Below are 16908 nucleotides of genomic sequence, written 5' to 3' on the forward strand. Positions count from 1 at the left end.
CTTGGGAATGGATGCTGTTCAGACCACTGAAACGTTTTGAAAATCCAAACCAAAGATGATCGGCTGAGCTCCAAGACATGCTTCAAAGTCTGGTCATGTTTAGAAGCATCTTTTTTTTTTTTTTTTTTTTTTTTAAACTGTGGCAATTTTTGCTCATAATTGCTATCCAAATCAAGTGACCAGTTCATGCATCAAATATAAAGATGAACAAGGATTTACCATACCGCAGAGTCAACCGAGTGGCATTTAGGAAATTCCTACAACAAAATTACAAAGTGCGCGACTGACAAAAAGCTGAAGGAGAGATAACAAGACAGCAGTTTATCAGGTTCTGGCTGATTTACCGCATCAGAAAGGGGACTCATTTGAAAGCTAATGACCAGGTTCCCCAAGGCTCTCACGGATGAGTGATGTGGGGTCAAAAAGAGGAGAACAGGACCCTTATGTCTGTAAGGCTGTAGTCCTGAAAATGCAGAGCAAAGGTCGAGGCCATATGGTGGAACTGAGGTGCACTGACCTCGATAGAGATCCTCAAATATGCTACTCAAAGTCATTTTGTTCACGCCAGGGCTTGATGACAAATTAGATGATGGGCAGATGAAGAGCAAGTGAGAGAGGAGGAGTCAGCATCTATAAAACAAAAGCCGTTGACACTCTTTGTGTTGGTCTATATCAGTGATGAAAGGGGGCGTTAGAGGGTTGAAGCTCAGTGTTAGACAGATTTCATGAAGCCCATTGAGGCTAATGAGAGGGAGGGGCCCTGCAGGCAATTACAGCTCAAAGACTGAGTTAGCTGCTATGTTTTTATACAATGGTGAGTGGGGAGAAAAGAGTCCAGCTGAATGTTCTAATGTCTGCTGTCTTTGCTGTGTATAACTATAAACTATGCTGTAATGGTGCGTATCTGTATGTAAAACTGAAGACGTGACATAGAAGCAGAGGAAACAGCTGCACAAGTATTCATGTGGACCACTGCAGGCTGTTAGTCTCGTGGCAAGTCCATACACTTAATTTAGCAAAAGAAGCTATTTTTCTCTTACATGTAAAATGTTGACAAAACAAAACAGGAAACTGACAATGAAGAAGCCTGAAAGTGCTAAAATCCATATGAGCTAAGAATGAAGCAGGAAGGTTAGAGCTGAAATGTTTACCTGATTAAATGATGTCAATAACCAAAAAAGTACTCAGTGACTGCTTGATCGTGAATTTACACCAGGGTACTGCCAGGAGGCAAAGTTTTGATGGGAATTTAATGGACAATTAATAAGATTATTCAAATAACTGTTAGTGAAAACTCTAAATTAATTCCAGAATTTGAGAGTACATATGTTTTGTTTTGTTTGGTAGCTAAGGACACATTTTGGTCAGTACAAAGAAAGTGTTTGACCATAAACCTTTCAAAATTCAAGCTTTTATTCTTGTTAACATGTCCGCATTGCTTTTTTTATATGATGGAAGACAAATTATGAGAGAAACAAGCAGTCAATGTTGTGGTTGAGTATTTTCTCCTTGGAACTACAATGTACTGATGACCATCTTAAAAACACATTCTGATTTCAGGGGTTTATATGAAACAAACAAAAGGATATAATCCTGTTCTTATTCTTCTGCAGAATCATTTTGTAGTTTAATAATGCATGGTTGAATTCCACCAATATTACAACTTGCTATAGTGTAGCGCAGAGTCCCTTTACAGTAACTGAGTAGTGTGTAAGTGAGCTAATGTGCCTGAACTGCAGCAAATGAGGAAGGGTGAGTGAAGAAAAGCAGGGACTTCATTGATCTATAAATTCTACAGGAAGCAACAGTGTAAAGCCATAGCCAGTCACTTTAAGGCATAAAGGGATTATTAATAATGGAAAAAACTTCTACTATATAACTTTGACACACAGAGATGAGTTTTTGGGCGTTAAAGTAACGACCAAAGAGCAAGTTTAAACTGGGTAAAAGTTCTCAAGGTTCTCCTACAGAGCCTATGAAGCTGATAAATGACCATGAGTTGCACTACTAAATGCAGACCACTTCCATCATGACTCAAGCATAGCAGCAAAAAAAATGAACAAAAACAAAAAAAACCCCCAACACATTACAGGATGTCATCATACATAATATAGTGTGTGAAGTCAAAAAAAGAAGTCTTACAAAATCTCTCTAGGATGATTTTCCACCGTAAATTTATACAAACATGAGACAAGAACATTTTGACTGGATTTATCTTTATCACACTACATCGCAAAAGACGCCAAAGATGATGGATGGGGGAGCAGACGCTTTGTATGTGTGTGTCTGTCTCCTTGGCGACATCCAGTTTATTTATAGGGGAACATATTGGGATCTTACCCAAAGGCCTGTAGTGGAGCCTATTAGTCAAGCTGACAGACTGATATGTTATTGCGGCCATAGAGCCCACTGTGTAAGCAGTGCTACATCCATCTGAGAATACATTATATACCAATAGACAAGGAAGTCAATACTGTATCCCATTAGTAGTTTTCACCTCGTATTTCTTACGACTTGTATAAACGCTCACACCCCATTAATTCAAATGCAGATATGCTCACATGTGAATACATAAGTACACACACTTTGTACTGCTTTAGCCTCGTAAGTGTTGGAGAAGTAATATGTCAACTTGGCTGGGAAAAGTTTTGTCATACTAGATGTGAAAAATGTACCAACTGCAGGTGGAAACTTAAAATGAAAGCCATAAATATAAGCTACACACACCTTTGCATACATTATGTGGAGGTGAGGACTCCAGTAATGTTTGTGTAGAATAGCTTTGCAGGCGGGCAGGGTTGCACACTGTAATGTGGTGGCACATTTAAATAAAAGAAAGCTATTTTCTTCTCCTTGAGGTTTTCCTAACCTTCCTTTCCCCCTGTTGAGGTCTTTTTCATTTCCATCCTCCCTCTTTTTCTTTGTCCCACCCTTTTCTCTTTGTGCTTGCTGGGGCAGCAGGAGTGGGGCCTGAAGAACTGCTGCGCTAAGCTTGAAGTCACAGAGCCTGGCGTCAGGGAAAAATACAAGCTGAGCTCTAATGCAAAGTGAAAACACCAGGAGCTGAGAACTGCGGCTGTACTTTCTGCATTCTTTATCTTCGAGGCGAAAATATTTGCAGAGCGCTTTGGAAAGTACCTTCACCTGTAAAACAACTCTTATCTGATAGAAAAGGGACTTTAGAAGTGACATATGCAGCAATACCTCAGGACCATTTTTGATTTATGTCCAAAATACTTGAGAAATTCCCCATGAATGCAAACACAAGACCGCTTTTAAAAAATGGCAAGAACAAAACTGTCTGAAAATCAGTTTAAAACCATATCAATGAGGAATATTTGATAGATTTCACATTCGATGCCAACAAACCCCTTTACAAATACCTCTCAGCTCTGTACTAGGAAACACTTGTCATATTAATGTAGACAAGCAGACCATGTGTTAGTCAAATTAATCACTCTCGCAGTAAAGTGTTAAACCTGAAGTTGGTTGTCCTACCGGTGGTTGTTGTGAATATGATCGGCTCCAGGACTGAGAGGTAACAGGTGCGTGGGGTATGGTCCTTCCCAGGCCTCCAGTTTCCATACTGGGAGACTGAGAGCGTTTTCCTCTGCGAAGAGCTGGTTCCTCGACTTCTCTCGTGCTAGTAACCACACTGTTGATCCTGCGCATGTACACCTAAGATAGTAAAAAACACAAACATGAAGCATTTAGTTTTTGTGTCAGAAAAGTACACAGTTTCACCTCTGAGAATGAGACTTTACATTGTGTTTATAGTCTCACCTCTGCAGGGGACGGCTTGACTCCCTTCTGTGCTGCAGCATTACCAGCAGCCCCTGATCCACTGTTTACTGATTCCTCTGTATCAAAGGTGGTTGCTCGATAAGCCCTCCATGTTGTTGCAGCTTCTGCTTCATCTTCAGACCCACCGTCCGCTGTGGCCCTCGTACCTCCTCTTCCTCGACCTGCCTCATCTGCTGACATGGCGCCTTTGTTCCTCCAGGTGCTCCTCACAGTCACATTCTTCATGTCTGGTAAACTGTCTTCTTGTGAGTGCTGGCCTTGTCTTTGGCTTCTCCAGCTTGTGACCGTGGTTGTGCTACTGCAGCTGCTGCTCTCAAATCCGGACTCGGTGTCATTGAAGTCCGCGGAGGTGGTGTCGGGGGACTGGAGGCTGAAGTTGCTGCGTTGGCAGCACAGGTGGCTGGTGGTGGTTTCCACCCTGGAAGTGTTGTGGAGCTTGGACCTTGATGAGGAATCACTGTGGTTGTCTGCACCACAGTCCTGGTCCTGGCACGACCGCAACGTGATCTCACTCTTGGGTATGGAGATCTCATAAGGGACGGAAATACTGCCATGGTGGTCACTGCTGGGGCCTGGCAATGAGTAAAATGGTATCACATATTGTATAAGAAAAAGCATTTCCAGATAAAACAAGCTGACAGTAACACTGCGCCCTTTATAATGTCTGATTTGGGATGGAAATTTGAGTCTTTCTTCAATAGTTTTGCACTGATTTATGTATCTATTTATTTTTTGTAGCCCTGCGGAGTAGCTAACATGGCTGAGGACTCATAATCTTGAAACTGCATGTTGTAATGTAGCTGAAATTTAAAATTTATCATGGCACCTGTATCATTAAAACATACCCTCTCTTTACATCATTATCATGCGGCTCTTCAGCTGAAAATGGAAATAACTCTACAACAAAGTTTGCAACTTTAAATAACAAAATTTAGATATAATTGAAAATATTCTATGCAAATTGACACACACATGCAGAACCACAATATTAAAGCAAAATAAACAAATAAAAATAACACACAAATGCGTTGCGTTTTGAGTTAATGTGCAATAATCACAGTACATACATGCTCTACTCCAATTCGATGGTAGCATATTTTATGAAAAAATGTTGAACTCTGGGCTCAGAACAGGATTTCTGATGAAAGGGTTTGATCTGGTATTGCTTGGATGGTCACATAACAATGTTTTTTCTGAGAACAAGTAAAATGCTGCCTTGACTGTAACAGTTTTGCATAGATTAACTGTGTAAGACTGACTATAGTACTTATTAAATTGTTCTGTAATGTTAACACCTACCTATGAGGATGTTACTGGTAGATGTGTGTCGTTCTCTGACAGGCAAAGGTTCACTGGACACGCTGCTGCTGCGACTGCTGGTTCTGGAAGAGCTCGGGTCATTGGGGTAGATGGTGATACTACTGGTCATTTTACTAGTAGTGGTCACGACTGGTTTGGTGGAGATCTTGGGTTTGCCATTTGCAGACAAAGGTTCTGAAATCATTACTTCCTTCCTGTCAATCTCAATAATGGCAGGCTTGATGACAGCTTTTGACCTCAGCGCCTCCCGTGGGCTGCACACTCGCTGGATTTCAATCCCTGACGGAGTGTGGATAGGCCCCTGGTGTCCTCCTTCAGCTAACTGTGTCCTGCTGTGCAGCTCCTCATCGAATGAGCTTCTGGAGGAAGAGCCCTCCGAATGTGAGTCGTGGACATGGGGGTATCTAGCATACCTGGAGGTTGCAGTCCTACTGCTTACAGTCGTACTAGTCGTCTCAGCTACAGGGTCTGGTTCAGAGGGCCTTGAACCAGTAGATTCTGTTTCAGAGGCAGAGGAATGACCCTCTGACCCCGGGTCACTGGGCAGCAGTGGAGTGATGTGAGATCTGTAGGCTGTGTATGATCCATTGGCTTTGGATAGACTGGAAGTGACCGGTACAGAGACAGACTCCTGAACTGGGTCTGCTGATTCCTGATCTGAGGCAGATGCTGTGTCCTTCTCTAGTGCAGAGATACTGTTCATGTTACTGGAGCTTTCAGGCACTACATCAGAGTTGTTTGATTCGCTATCACTACCAACGTACAACTTTGAAAACTTTTCTCTGCTCTTCTTAATGTCCCCATCAGCCTGTTTGTGAACTGTCCTCAGCGGCTTCTGGTCATTAGCAGCTGGAGGGTAGCGACTAAGAACAGACACCTTTTTAATATCACTAGAAGTTGTATTTACAGAGCTGTATGTGGCTCCTCTTGTCTTTTCCTCAGTTCCCCGTCCTGTGTCTCGTATTCCGTTATCAGATGAAATCGAAGAAGTCTGGGTTTTGGGTATCCTTCTGCTCTTGTGAGCAGGACTGAGGGCTCTCCTTACAGATTTAGGAGAACTGTCTTCAGAGTGGCTGAGCTCTTTGCTCCTCAGTTTCGTTTCTCTCTTATGTTGAGGAGAGAGTTCCCTGTTTCTGTGTTTTGGGGAGCTCGGTTCTGAGACGTTTGCTGCACTTCTATATTTAGGCTTCTCTTGTCTGAAACCTCCCTTCAGAATCTCTTCATTCTCAGCTTTGCCATTCTCCAGGACCTTAGCAGGGCTGTTGGTGCAAACGTTAGTGCTTCCATTGCCGTGTTTTTCCACGTTACTAATTCCATTTCCTCCAATTCCACCTTTTCCACACAGCTGCGTCCTCAGCTGTTCCACCTGTTCACTCAGTTGGCGAGCTCGGTTGCGTTCTATCTGAAACTTTTCGTGAAGCTCACCATTCTTGGACTCGGAGTTCTTTAAATCCTCCTCCACGATCTCCAGCTGTTTAAGACGGTTCTTCAGCCTCTCTACTTCCTGAGTCAGCTCCTTTACTTTGTTGTCCTCCTCTTGCAAACCTTCAAGACTGCTGTTCTTCTCATTCTCAGATTTGTTCACGATACCAAGCTTATCGTCAGCCAGTTTTAAGTAATCCACGCTCTTCTTGCGTCCGGCCAGTTTACTTGTGAAGAGTACTGTGGATGAAAGCTCATCTTCAATTCTTGGCCTCATGAAATCTGCACGACCGGGTTCTGTCGACATGCCAAGGCGATTCTTCTGGTCGTCCAGGTTTTCTGTCAACATTTGAATGATCTTCGCATCCTCTCTCTGTTTCTCTAGTAGCTTCTTACGCTCACTCACAAAGGTCTGGGTGAATCCCTTGAGTTTCTCAAGCTCCATAGCCAATGCCAGCTCTGCTCCCTCCAGTTTTTTCCCAGACCCCTCCACCTCCTTCAAACGGTCTTTGAGTGTCTCCAACTCAGACGAAAGCTTCTTGGTCAAATTCTTCTCCTCGTTGAGGCTAAGGCAGAGCTGGCTGCAGTCTGACTTGCTTTTCCCAAAAGCTTCTTCCAGTTTCTCCAGTTCAGCCATTCTTCGTTGAAGACGTTCAATCTCTGCCTTTAGCTCCTTTGTAAGGTTTTCCTCCTCTTCCAGTTTCTCTCTGACTGTGCGACATAGATCCTCAGCTTTGCGTACCTCCTCATCTTTACCCTGGATCTTCAGGAGACGTTTCCTCAGAGCCTCTACATCACAAAGCAGGGACGAGTTGCTGCCTTCTGCCTGGATGATCTTGTCCTACAGAGAAGAAAGTTCAACTATTCATTAACCATTTCATGGATTTGTCTACGTGACTAATTACTTATGAAATGCAAATACATCAAGTCAACTGGTACTGACCTGCAGGTCGAGTAACTCATCCTCAGACTTTTGCAGCTTGTTAGTTGCTTCTTCCAGTTCATCCAGCCTTCGGCCAAGACTCTGTAGCTTGTGCCGCAGGTGGCGGTGTGTCATGTCTTTATGATCAGACATGACTACAAAGTTCTTTCTGTTGTATCAGTGGGATTTGTTTTATTGTCCAGATTATTTGATGACAGCGTTTTGGGGGGTCCACATTTGTGTAGCAGTGACAGCAAGTCCTTAAAGCTCTTTTCTCTTTGCAGTCTGTCTTGCTTTCTTTTTGCGAACGTCTCTTTAAGACTTCAAAGGTCCCTTAGAGTGTTGCTTAGGAGGCAAGTCTGTCATCTGTAGGAGGGAGAGAGGAAACAACACTCAGTCATCCCTAATTTGTCAATGGCAATCATTTGTATTTTAAAAGTAGCTCAGTAAGTGAAGCAAATGAGTCAAAGAAGATAGACATTAGCAGACAGCTGACTGCAGACTGTGCCACATGAACACAGCCAGCATGTAATTTCACAGTTCCACCTAATTGCTGTGACACAAACCATAGGACAGGAGCAAACAAGGTCAAACAGAAGACAAGTACTGTAAATATAGGGCACATCATTTGGCACACACATGGACAGTTTTTTTCATTCTGCAATTTATAGCATATACAAATATGATCAGGAATTAGTTTCTAAATCACCATTAAGCCAGTTGATCTTTTCATTCATAAAAATAAACATTACGTTATCAGTGGCAAAGGTATGATTCATCATTATGGCAATTAAGCCTGCACCTCGCTTCCTTTTTGCCATTAAACCCTCATGCATTTCACCTTGCCCGTCTTTTGTAGGAGCTGGAGATGGCACAGCTCACATGTGTAGGTGGGGGTTTCAACATGCCTGCACAGGCTTCTACACGCAGACACACACCCACACACTTTGTTGTCTTCCTGTTCGTTTATTCAACATCGATTCCTGCTTGCCTGCCTGCTTCTGCTGACAGCAGCATATCTCAATAACACGGCCTCCTCCATTACATTGTCAGCCCGTCCAGATTTTATGGTCCTTTGGGACGGCGATGATGATGAAAGAAACTGTGACAGAGACTGTAAGATGCCCTCAAAATCCCTCCAACATAAGGGCATTTCACATAATTAAGAAATCCCAAAATTGCCACAAATAAGGATATTTAAGCTGTGGTGTCCTTTTCTCGTGTTAGTCAGTGTTATTAGGTAAAAGGAAGAGGTTTGTACAACCATTATCATGTGTTAGTTTCCATCTGTAACCCCAGCATGGCTCAGTGTGATGAGAGCACAGATTATTAGCACACCGCGGTCTACCTGTCAGCAGGGCCTCTATAAATCTAACAGTCAATGCTTTTGTCTCATGCATGATTCAGGTAGTGGCCTTTCCTAAAGCCCATTACTCCCCTTCCCCCCATCATTTTGCCGAGCTTCTCCCTCTGACCACGAGGGAAAATCGACCTGAGGGTAGGACACAACATCTGCACACATCATCACTTATCGACCCCTTAGCAACCGGCTCCATGCTGCTCCAGGTCTCCTCTTTCCTCTGGTTTACAGGACTGTGTTCAAAGATTGCCTTTTCAAAGCTACAAACCACTACATACATGGCTTTCTTTTACATTAAATAACTTCTACCGCTGTAAAAAACATCAACCAGTGCAGTAAATTCACTAAATCTTTTTAATCTATATGAACCATGTGTGTAGATGGTACACAATAAGGTATAACATACCATTACAATTTACTCTAGGATAGAATAATATATTTTCTACAGTTTCATTTGGTCTAAAAAGCCAAAACCACTCTTCCCACAATTCATTAAATGTCTTGTTGAACATAAACCAATGCAATAAGCTTTGAAAGTCAATATGGGAGAGATTACTTTATGACAAAGTACAATGTAAACTCAAAGCGTTCAGCTGTAGCGTTTTAATTATTTCTTACTTTCATGAGGTCTAGTGGTTTGGTAATCTTCTTGGTATAGTACAAGACTTTAAGGAAATAAAGTACACGGACTGAGGAGGAAGAAAGGGGAAAGACGAATGGAAAAAAAATGGTGGGGAAAAAACTGCTAGCCTTGCTGTCCACTTGAATGCCAAAACACCTTAGTCAATAAGTCATTTTGTGATGCATTGGCATTGCTCAGCTGTGGCTTGTTAAGTGAGTTGTAGACCAATTTTTCTCTGTTGTCTTGAGCTAGTCGCTGTGGTCCAAAGTTGTCCTGACTGATCCTCTTCCAGTGGAGTAAAAACACTACGAGAAACTCCCATAAATCGATTAAAAATAGAGAGCGCTCACTGGTAAAAAAAATATTTCAGTTCAATTCTTTATGACAGTTCTCCAGACTGTAGATTGCATCTCAAGGAAAATGTACCACTGTAACTACTGAAAAAAGCATGTTTATTTTGTGTGTCTCAGTTATTCTAGACACCATAACTGCATAGAAAATTTTCCCATATTGGTGATCCTTCTGTCCTGACCCACTCAACTATCAAACATTTTGGTTACTATTTTGATTTTAACATATTCCTAGTTTGGTTTAGCTTCACAAAAAGCAGCTCTGGTTGAGCCCCATCCTGGTTAACAATGGCGTTTTGCTAGGTCCAGTTACTCCTGTCTTGGCAGGCTGCCTACCTCTCTCTCATTCTCTTTTATTTCTTTGCCAGCTCTCTACCTCCCTCCCTCATCTCTCCCCTCCATCTCTCTCTGACACGCACACCAGCACAGCCAAGTTGAACGCTTTTAAGGGGTGGCAGTGCGTGCAAAGTGACTCTGGCAAGGGCCTGCCTCTGCCAAACCAATCAACATACCTGCTTCACTTATGGCAGACCCGGGGCCTCATTAGCCACATACAGGACAACACAGGGGGGAATTAGAAGAAGGTGGAGAGACGAAACACGTGGAGGAAAAAAGAGAAGCAAAAAGAAATTTTGTGTGAATGAAGCAGAGGAATTACAGGCCAGCATCAGACCAGAAATTCCTTCCATTTCAAGACCCGCTCAGATAAGCACTCATAAAATCTAAATCTATATACTCAGGAATCAGGAGGATATTCCTAACTTTATGTATTTCAATAAGAACATGGAACAGAGAACATATTGAAAACATGGAGCAGGATGGATAACAAGTGAAGGAGGTAGGGCAGAAGGTGGGCTTGTGAGGTATTCTGACACATCTCAAATTGAGTTTTATTCTCCTGTTCTGTGCTTTCTCAGACAATTATAGAGAACCTGGAGGGGGGCAGGAGCTGTGAGGGAAACTGACCCCTTTCATGAAGACACATTCCTAATGATGGACTAACCAGGGCATTGCCAGTTCCTCGCTCTGCCTTGTCTGCTTTTAACCAGGCCGCTGACAGGCTCTCCTCGGCCTTCTGTCTCTACAGAGGGCTCATCTTAACTGGGACATTGTCTGGTTTGTACAGCCAAGTCAGAGAGAGTATGAAAAAAAAACTGTCTGCTTGGAGCATCAGGTGGGTCAAGACAATGTACAGCCAGACAAGTTTTCAGTCAGAAAGATTCTACTGATTGGTTCTGACCACATTCATGCCTTTTGCGACTGACTGTGGATTCACGAGTGCATATGGATTAAAAAGAAGACTGAAAACAATTTAAACCACATTCTGATTAGCTGCTCAATACAGCACTGTATAACTCTGGCCCCTTTCACTTCCTTGAAATCTGGAAAGGATGTTCCCTTCTTGACCTTTTGCTCCCCTCTACAGTCCTATTGCTGCTGGTACTACAAACAAAGCACTGGAACTGTTGATCGGCAGCAAGTCTCGATAACCAGGGACTACAGTTAACTTGAGATGAGCTCTGTCTTAGTAAGTCGTAGAGGCTCTTTAGGTAGAGAGTACAGGGTGAAAGTCACTATGGGAGTTAACTGACAGAGGGAAAGGATGAATTAAGCATGGTGGATCCAGAGACAAAGACAACAGTAGCAGACTAAGACAGAATAAGCCAGGAGCATGTGAAGGTAGGAACACAAGGACAGAGTGTCATTGGCAAGGCTGGATTACCAACAAGTAAAGCTTGTAACTGCCTCAGGGCCCCCGACAGTCAGGGACTCATGTCAATCATTATGTGGCAATAAGTCATTTCCCTAATAGATTTTTTGCTTATTAATACTACAGGCACTAATAAAGCCCATTAAAAAACTTGAAAAGCAGGGACCTTGAGGCACCTTGAGTGTTGTCAAAACAGTTAATTCAAATCTAGTTTTTCAGGGTTGTAGCTCAGTTAATATGGACTGTATTTTGCCTATAATATAATAAATTTGTGCTTACATAAACAAAGCAGTTGTTAATTATTTACTAATACATGCAATGCACAAACAGTACAAGAAAAGGGGATCAGTAGGAGAACATCACTGTTTTTGGCTTTGGGATCCATCCTGAGTCAGTACTGTCCTAATACGATGCATTCATTGGGAGGCAACACAAATATATCTTCTTCTTTACGCCTAAACTGCTGCTGCTATTACTTTCCTTTGTTATAGGAATCGTAGGTTGGCATGTGTAAAACTGGTCACAGAATCTGCTAACTGTTAAACCTGATTTAGTATGTGCAGCAGCGAGAAGCCAATAGGTGTTCCACAATTAAAAAGACAAAATAAGAACCAATTTGTTTTGGCAGATTGATGAAGATGCAGGGGGAGGGCCAGACAGTGATGCATGCAAAAGAAAGGGAAGACCAAAGAAGGGAAAAAAGTACAGCGGCTTTTGTCTCAGACCAACAATGCCAGCAGTTCTGGAAGTAAAACTCAGTTGAAGAGGTCCATCTACTCTGCCTGCACTCTCTCAAACACACACATACACACACACCAAGGTTACAATCATACACCATATCATTAAGGCTTTAGCCACTCTCTTCCTGCCTGCCTGCCTGCCTGCCTTCAGTACATTCTGTTCTCTCCATGATAGAGAGAAAGAAGGAAAGAAAAAGAAAAAAATCCCCCCTCTCTGTTGCACTTGACATTCGGTTGGAACTTCTGGGTTTGAAGCTCTTCTGCCTCATAAACGGTAGTTAATAAAGGGCCCCAGTCCAATCAAAATGCCTTAACCACATCTTCATGTAGAGCGTTACTGCCGGTTTGAATATGTGCAAGTGTGACAAATACTGTGTGTTTGTGTATGTTTGTGGAGGGACAACTACAGTGGATGGATGCTGGCGCAGCAATGGAAGCCACAAGATGGTGGAGACCTGATGCTTGGCCTGCATTTTTCCATTTTTCCAAGAAAGAGAAAACCGGCATCCCATAATGTTCGGTTTGCCGTTTCCTGTGCTGTCATGTTACTTTTTCCCTGTTTCTTTCACCCTTTCGGTTTTTTACTGCTTCTGGAAAAATGGTAACAAAGTGAAAGGCAGTGTTGCATTTCAACAGAAAAATGGGTAAGGAGCTAAGGTCGTGTAGCTCGTTCATTAGAGCAAGCTGAACCGGGATGTGGAACACCTACTTTGCTTGGATTTTTCCTCAAGATCCCGGGTGAAATGGCCCCTTACAGTATAAGTACTGAAATGTGGTGAAATAATGGGTAAACAAAACGTCGTCTCTAGTAGAAAAATAGATTTGTTTATGGGAGAAGACATGAAAGTTAACCACAATACCACCATAATGACAAAGCAGATGCTGTCTGCTTGTCAGGGCAATATCACTCAATGTTTAACATATTCCTTAGTGACATTATTTCGCTTTACTCTCATCCCTTCGACCAGTTTTTTGCCCTCCCTCTCCCCACAGAAAAAGAGACTGAGGACAAAATGAAAAGGTGACTTGATAAATTACTCTTTTGCTTCATTACTCTTGGGGGCATTTCCTCCCAGGCCTGGGTGCCGATGACTGGAATCACTCAGCATGAACAATTCATCTTAATTCATTTTGTATTACCAGTCATTTGTCAAAGCATTTTACATTTTATTCATTTACTTTACATCACATGGAGTGACAAAACCAAGACTAGAGAGAGAAGAAAGCACAAAAGGAAACAACACAAGTTTGGAACAGGTGCAGAGCAAATAAAAGTGTATATAAAAAGAAAGGAAATCTGTGCACACAAATTTTTCAAACTCTCTCACACAGATATGAGTGTGACTCAATGTCACATGTCTCACTCTTCTGTATCTGAATGACATATAAAGAAAAACTTCCTTTTCCCAAAAGTGGTCAAAGGTTTTGCTTAGGTTGGTGACACAATTCTGTGAATATCAGGGTCAAGTTTAGTTCAAAAGCATCATTGTAAAGTAACCATCCTCTCTCAGGTCTTAGCCCAGTAACCCAAAGCCTTTTCTAGGGCTCCCCTCCCCTTCCTTCCTCTCTCCTGTCTGTCTACATCAAGAGTCTTGTTGCTGGGGCTTAAAACCAGCACTCTGCTTGTAGGGGTGGGCACGATAAGGAGATGAGAGAGGGAGGAAAAAGAAGGAGGGGAAAGTGGAGAAGAAGAGAAATGCCAGAGAAAGGTGGAGGAGAGTGTAAGACAGATGTGGCAGAGTGAGGGAATAAAAAATCCAGAGGAGTTACAGTGTCTGACCTGTCAGCTCTTCTGGAAGAGTACGACGGTTCTGCACATGCACTAAATTTTTGGCTTCTCTGTTTATGACCTGATTATAGACGTGACTTTGAAGAGGTAGAATCAAACTCAAAGCCCCCAGAGCTCATTGGCTCCGCTCCTAATCTTAGTGGCTGAACAGTAAATTAGAGCATGTTCTTCAACAGAAATCAGCGCAACATGCAGGATTACATCTACAAGTCATGGCTGCAGGAACGAAGAAGCAGAGCAGAGTCCGGATATTAGATGCTCTATTTAAAACAGCAGCACCCGAAAATACTAGCCAGTCAGTAGCTAGCTTGTCCTCAGGCAGATCTGCAGCCAAGGAGATCTATAGCAACACAGAATATCACAGAAATGCAGGCAGGGAGGATTTAGTGACTGGTTGTGTATCAAAACACAAAAAGGTCAGTTTACTTGCTACTATTACCTGTTACTGCTAATATCCAACCAGGAATCTGATGGGTCTAAATTAGTTTTGGCAGGTCTAAAGCTGCTGTTATGCTTGAGCCTTGGTCACTGCACATGCCAACTGTGACATCAACCATAACTGTATATACTCCTGCTTGACTCGCTGCTATCTTCTCCTACATGATGGGTGTCACTGCTGAGAAAAATAGACTCTACACTGGTGGAACAACAATACATCTGCCTCTGTGAGTCCTGTGCCATCTGGGCATCCCAATGTTTCCACACCGGTGGATCGCAGAAATGCCTGTAGAGACGGATCTGCTCACAGACTTGTGCCTTCAGCTCATCTATTTTCTCTATGCATCAGCTACGATGTGCATGCCAGCTTACAAAAAATGGGAAGTGCACGACCAAACGAAACGTCTTCAAAGCCCAAGTAATTAAGGTTACTTCTGGCACAAGCCACCATGTGCAACATCCAGCAAAAGTAAACCATAACCTGGTCAGTTAGGCATTAGACTGATAAACATGCTGGGATGTTACACTGTCTGGTATTGGCTCATTGTAGATGTGCTGTATGATACTACAATATATCTCAGTCTATACAGAAAACTGCAACACAGAAGATGTCAAAGATACTATACAATAGTAATTACAAAGTAGCTAGCCCTCCAAAGATAAATGAAAATTTTGTTTCTTAAATGTTACATGCCTCACTGTTTCCTGGTCACAAAGCTTTAACAAAGTGCAGGGAATTCTCATTTTAAATGCTTTTCTTAGACAAAGCAAAAACAAACAAGATTTATAACAATAGTTGCTTAATTTTTTCTCTCATATCCGTATCAGCCTCCAAAATTCTACGTCTGGTTTGTGTGTCAGTATGTCTAGTAGAGGGTCCTAATCAACTTGCAATCAGCTCTGATTACACAGTGGGTTTGTATCTTGCAGAGGAAATAAAAGAATCCAGCATGCTAAAATTGTTCACAGCCCACATTTTAGACTGGTGAAGCCCTCTACTACTGATGAGTGAAAGCTGATGTCCCTCCTTGCTTTAAACTTGTGCTGCTGCAATCAAATGTGGAGAGTTTGGAGAGTTGCGATGAGCAGCCTCTAAGACATTCGGGAAAAGAACTGCATAATGCAACACATTTTCTGTCAGTCCATTCACTTTGGATTAGGTAAAAAGTCCTAATATTCAGTTTTAGGTAAAGTAATTGCTACAAAGAAGACAAATATTCAGTTTTTAGTTGTTATATGGGTCTACATTTTACCTACATTCATACAAACTACCTATGGACACCTCCACCAGCCATATTAAATATATTAAGCAATACTGACACAATGACTAGAGTCCACTCCCTCATTGTTATTTTAAAAGAATAACATTATTTAAGACTACAACTGGGGACCCTAATGAGGATTAAGCGGTGTATAGCTAATGGACAATGGAAGACTAAAACTATAAATGTAAATACAGGCCCAGTTAAAGATATTCCTAATATATGTGAATATGTGCGGGGCTGTGTGTATAAACACTTGCAAATGTACTCCAGACCAACGCAAGTTTAGGAATACTTTTGTCGAGGATGTAAACACCCACATTTACATCCCATGTGACTTGCCATCAGGTTTCTAAGAAATACTTCCCCCTTCTAATCTGGCATGTCCTCAGCCTGTTGGCCCCTGTGTTTGGGGTCAGAGGTCACTGACACTGTAAACATGTAAAACACTCCACATGAGACACTGGGGCAAACAGGAGTGAGGCCCTGATTAAGAAAGCAGATTGTGGTATTTTTGAGCTGAGCTGAACTAGCTGGAATGTGGAAAATAAAAATCCTTTTTTTGTTGCTAAATAATAGCGGTCGTTGTACAGATAACAGAAAACACATGGGTACTTCCAATATAGGAAAGACGATAAAATGTTGTCTAATAAATATTTGTCATGGTGCTAAATTCTGGCATTGAGAATTTCAGAATTTAATAGTCAGCAGTTTCTATGGGTTTGTGTGTATGTGGGCTGTTGTCTTGTGGATGAAACCGCGGGAAGTCCCAGTTGTGAAGTGATAGACAGGAAGACTCCATTGGAGACGTAACTGTTAATTCATATGATGATATTAGCATGATAAGATAGGATAATCAGACCACAGAGAGACAAAGCTCATGGTTCTTACACCACAAACTAGCAAATCCTGAATAGACAGCTAACATGAATCTATTTAAAACATTGATCAGATCATTGACGACACTAAATGGCAAATCAATGAGGAAGTACATATACGTAAGCTGTCAAATATAGTGGAAAAATGCTATATAAATATACCTGGGATATTTTTTGAGGGTCATCCAATATGTTTTTTTTTTAGTTTTTGCAACAAAAACTAAAATCTTGGCGTGAAAAGTAAGAACTGCAGACAGAGGGAGGTGGCTTCAACAGAGTTAATGCAGCTC

The 16908-nt window shown here is 42.0% G+C and overlaps 1 protein-coding gene across 3 annotated transcripts in view; it reads right to left on the minus strand.

The window, feature by feature from the left end:
• luzp1 (leucine zipper protein 1) overlaps positions 1–16908 on the minus strand; it is a 52547-nt gene that overhangs the window by 10024 nt on the left and 25615 nt on the right. For all 3 annotated transcript variants that reach the window (XM_035951507.2, XM_023277439.3, XM_035951506.2), the window contains 4 exons: positions 7490–7834; positions 5104–7387; positions 3784–4376; positions 3499–3678 (listed from right to left, as the gene is read on the minus strand). In XM_035951507.2, the coding sequence (XP_035807400.2) occupies positions 3499–3678; positions 3784–4376; positions 5104–7387; positions 7490–7621 (3189 nt within the window). In that variant the 5' untranslated portion in view covers positions 7622–7834. The remainder of the gene's footprint in view (positions 1–3498; positions 3679–3783; positions 4377–5103; positions 7388–7489; positions 7835–16908) is intronic.

The sequence above is a fragment of the Amphiprion ocellaris genome, chromosome 20 (assembly GCF_022539595.1).
Source record: "Amphiprion ocellaris isolate individual 3 ecotype Okinawa chromosome 20, ASM2253959v1, whole genome shotgun sequence".
Taxonomy (NCBI): domain Eukaryota; kingdom Metazoa; phylum Chordata; class Actinopteri; family Pomacentridae; genus Amphiprion; species Amphiprion ocellaris.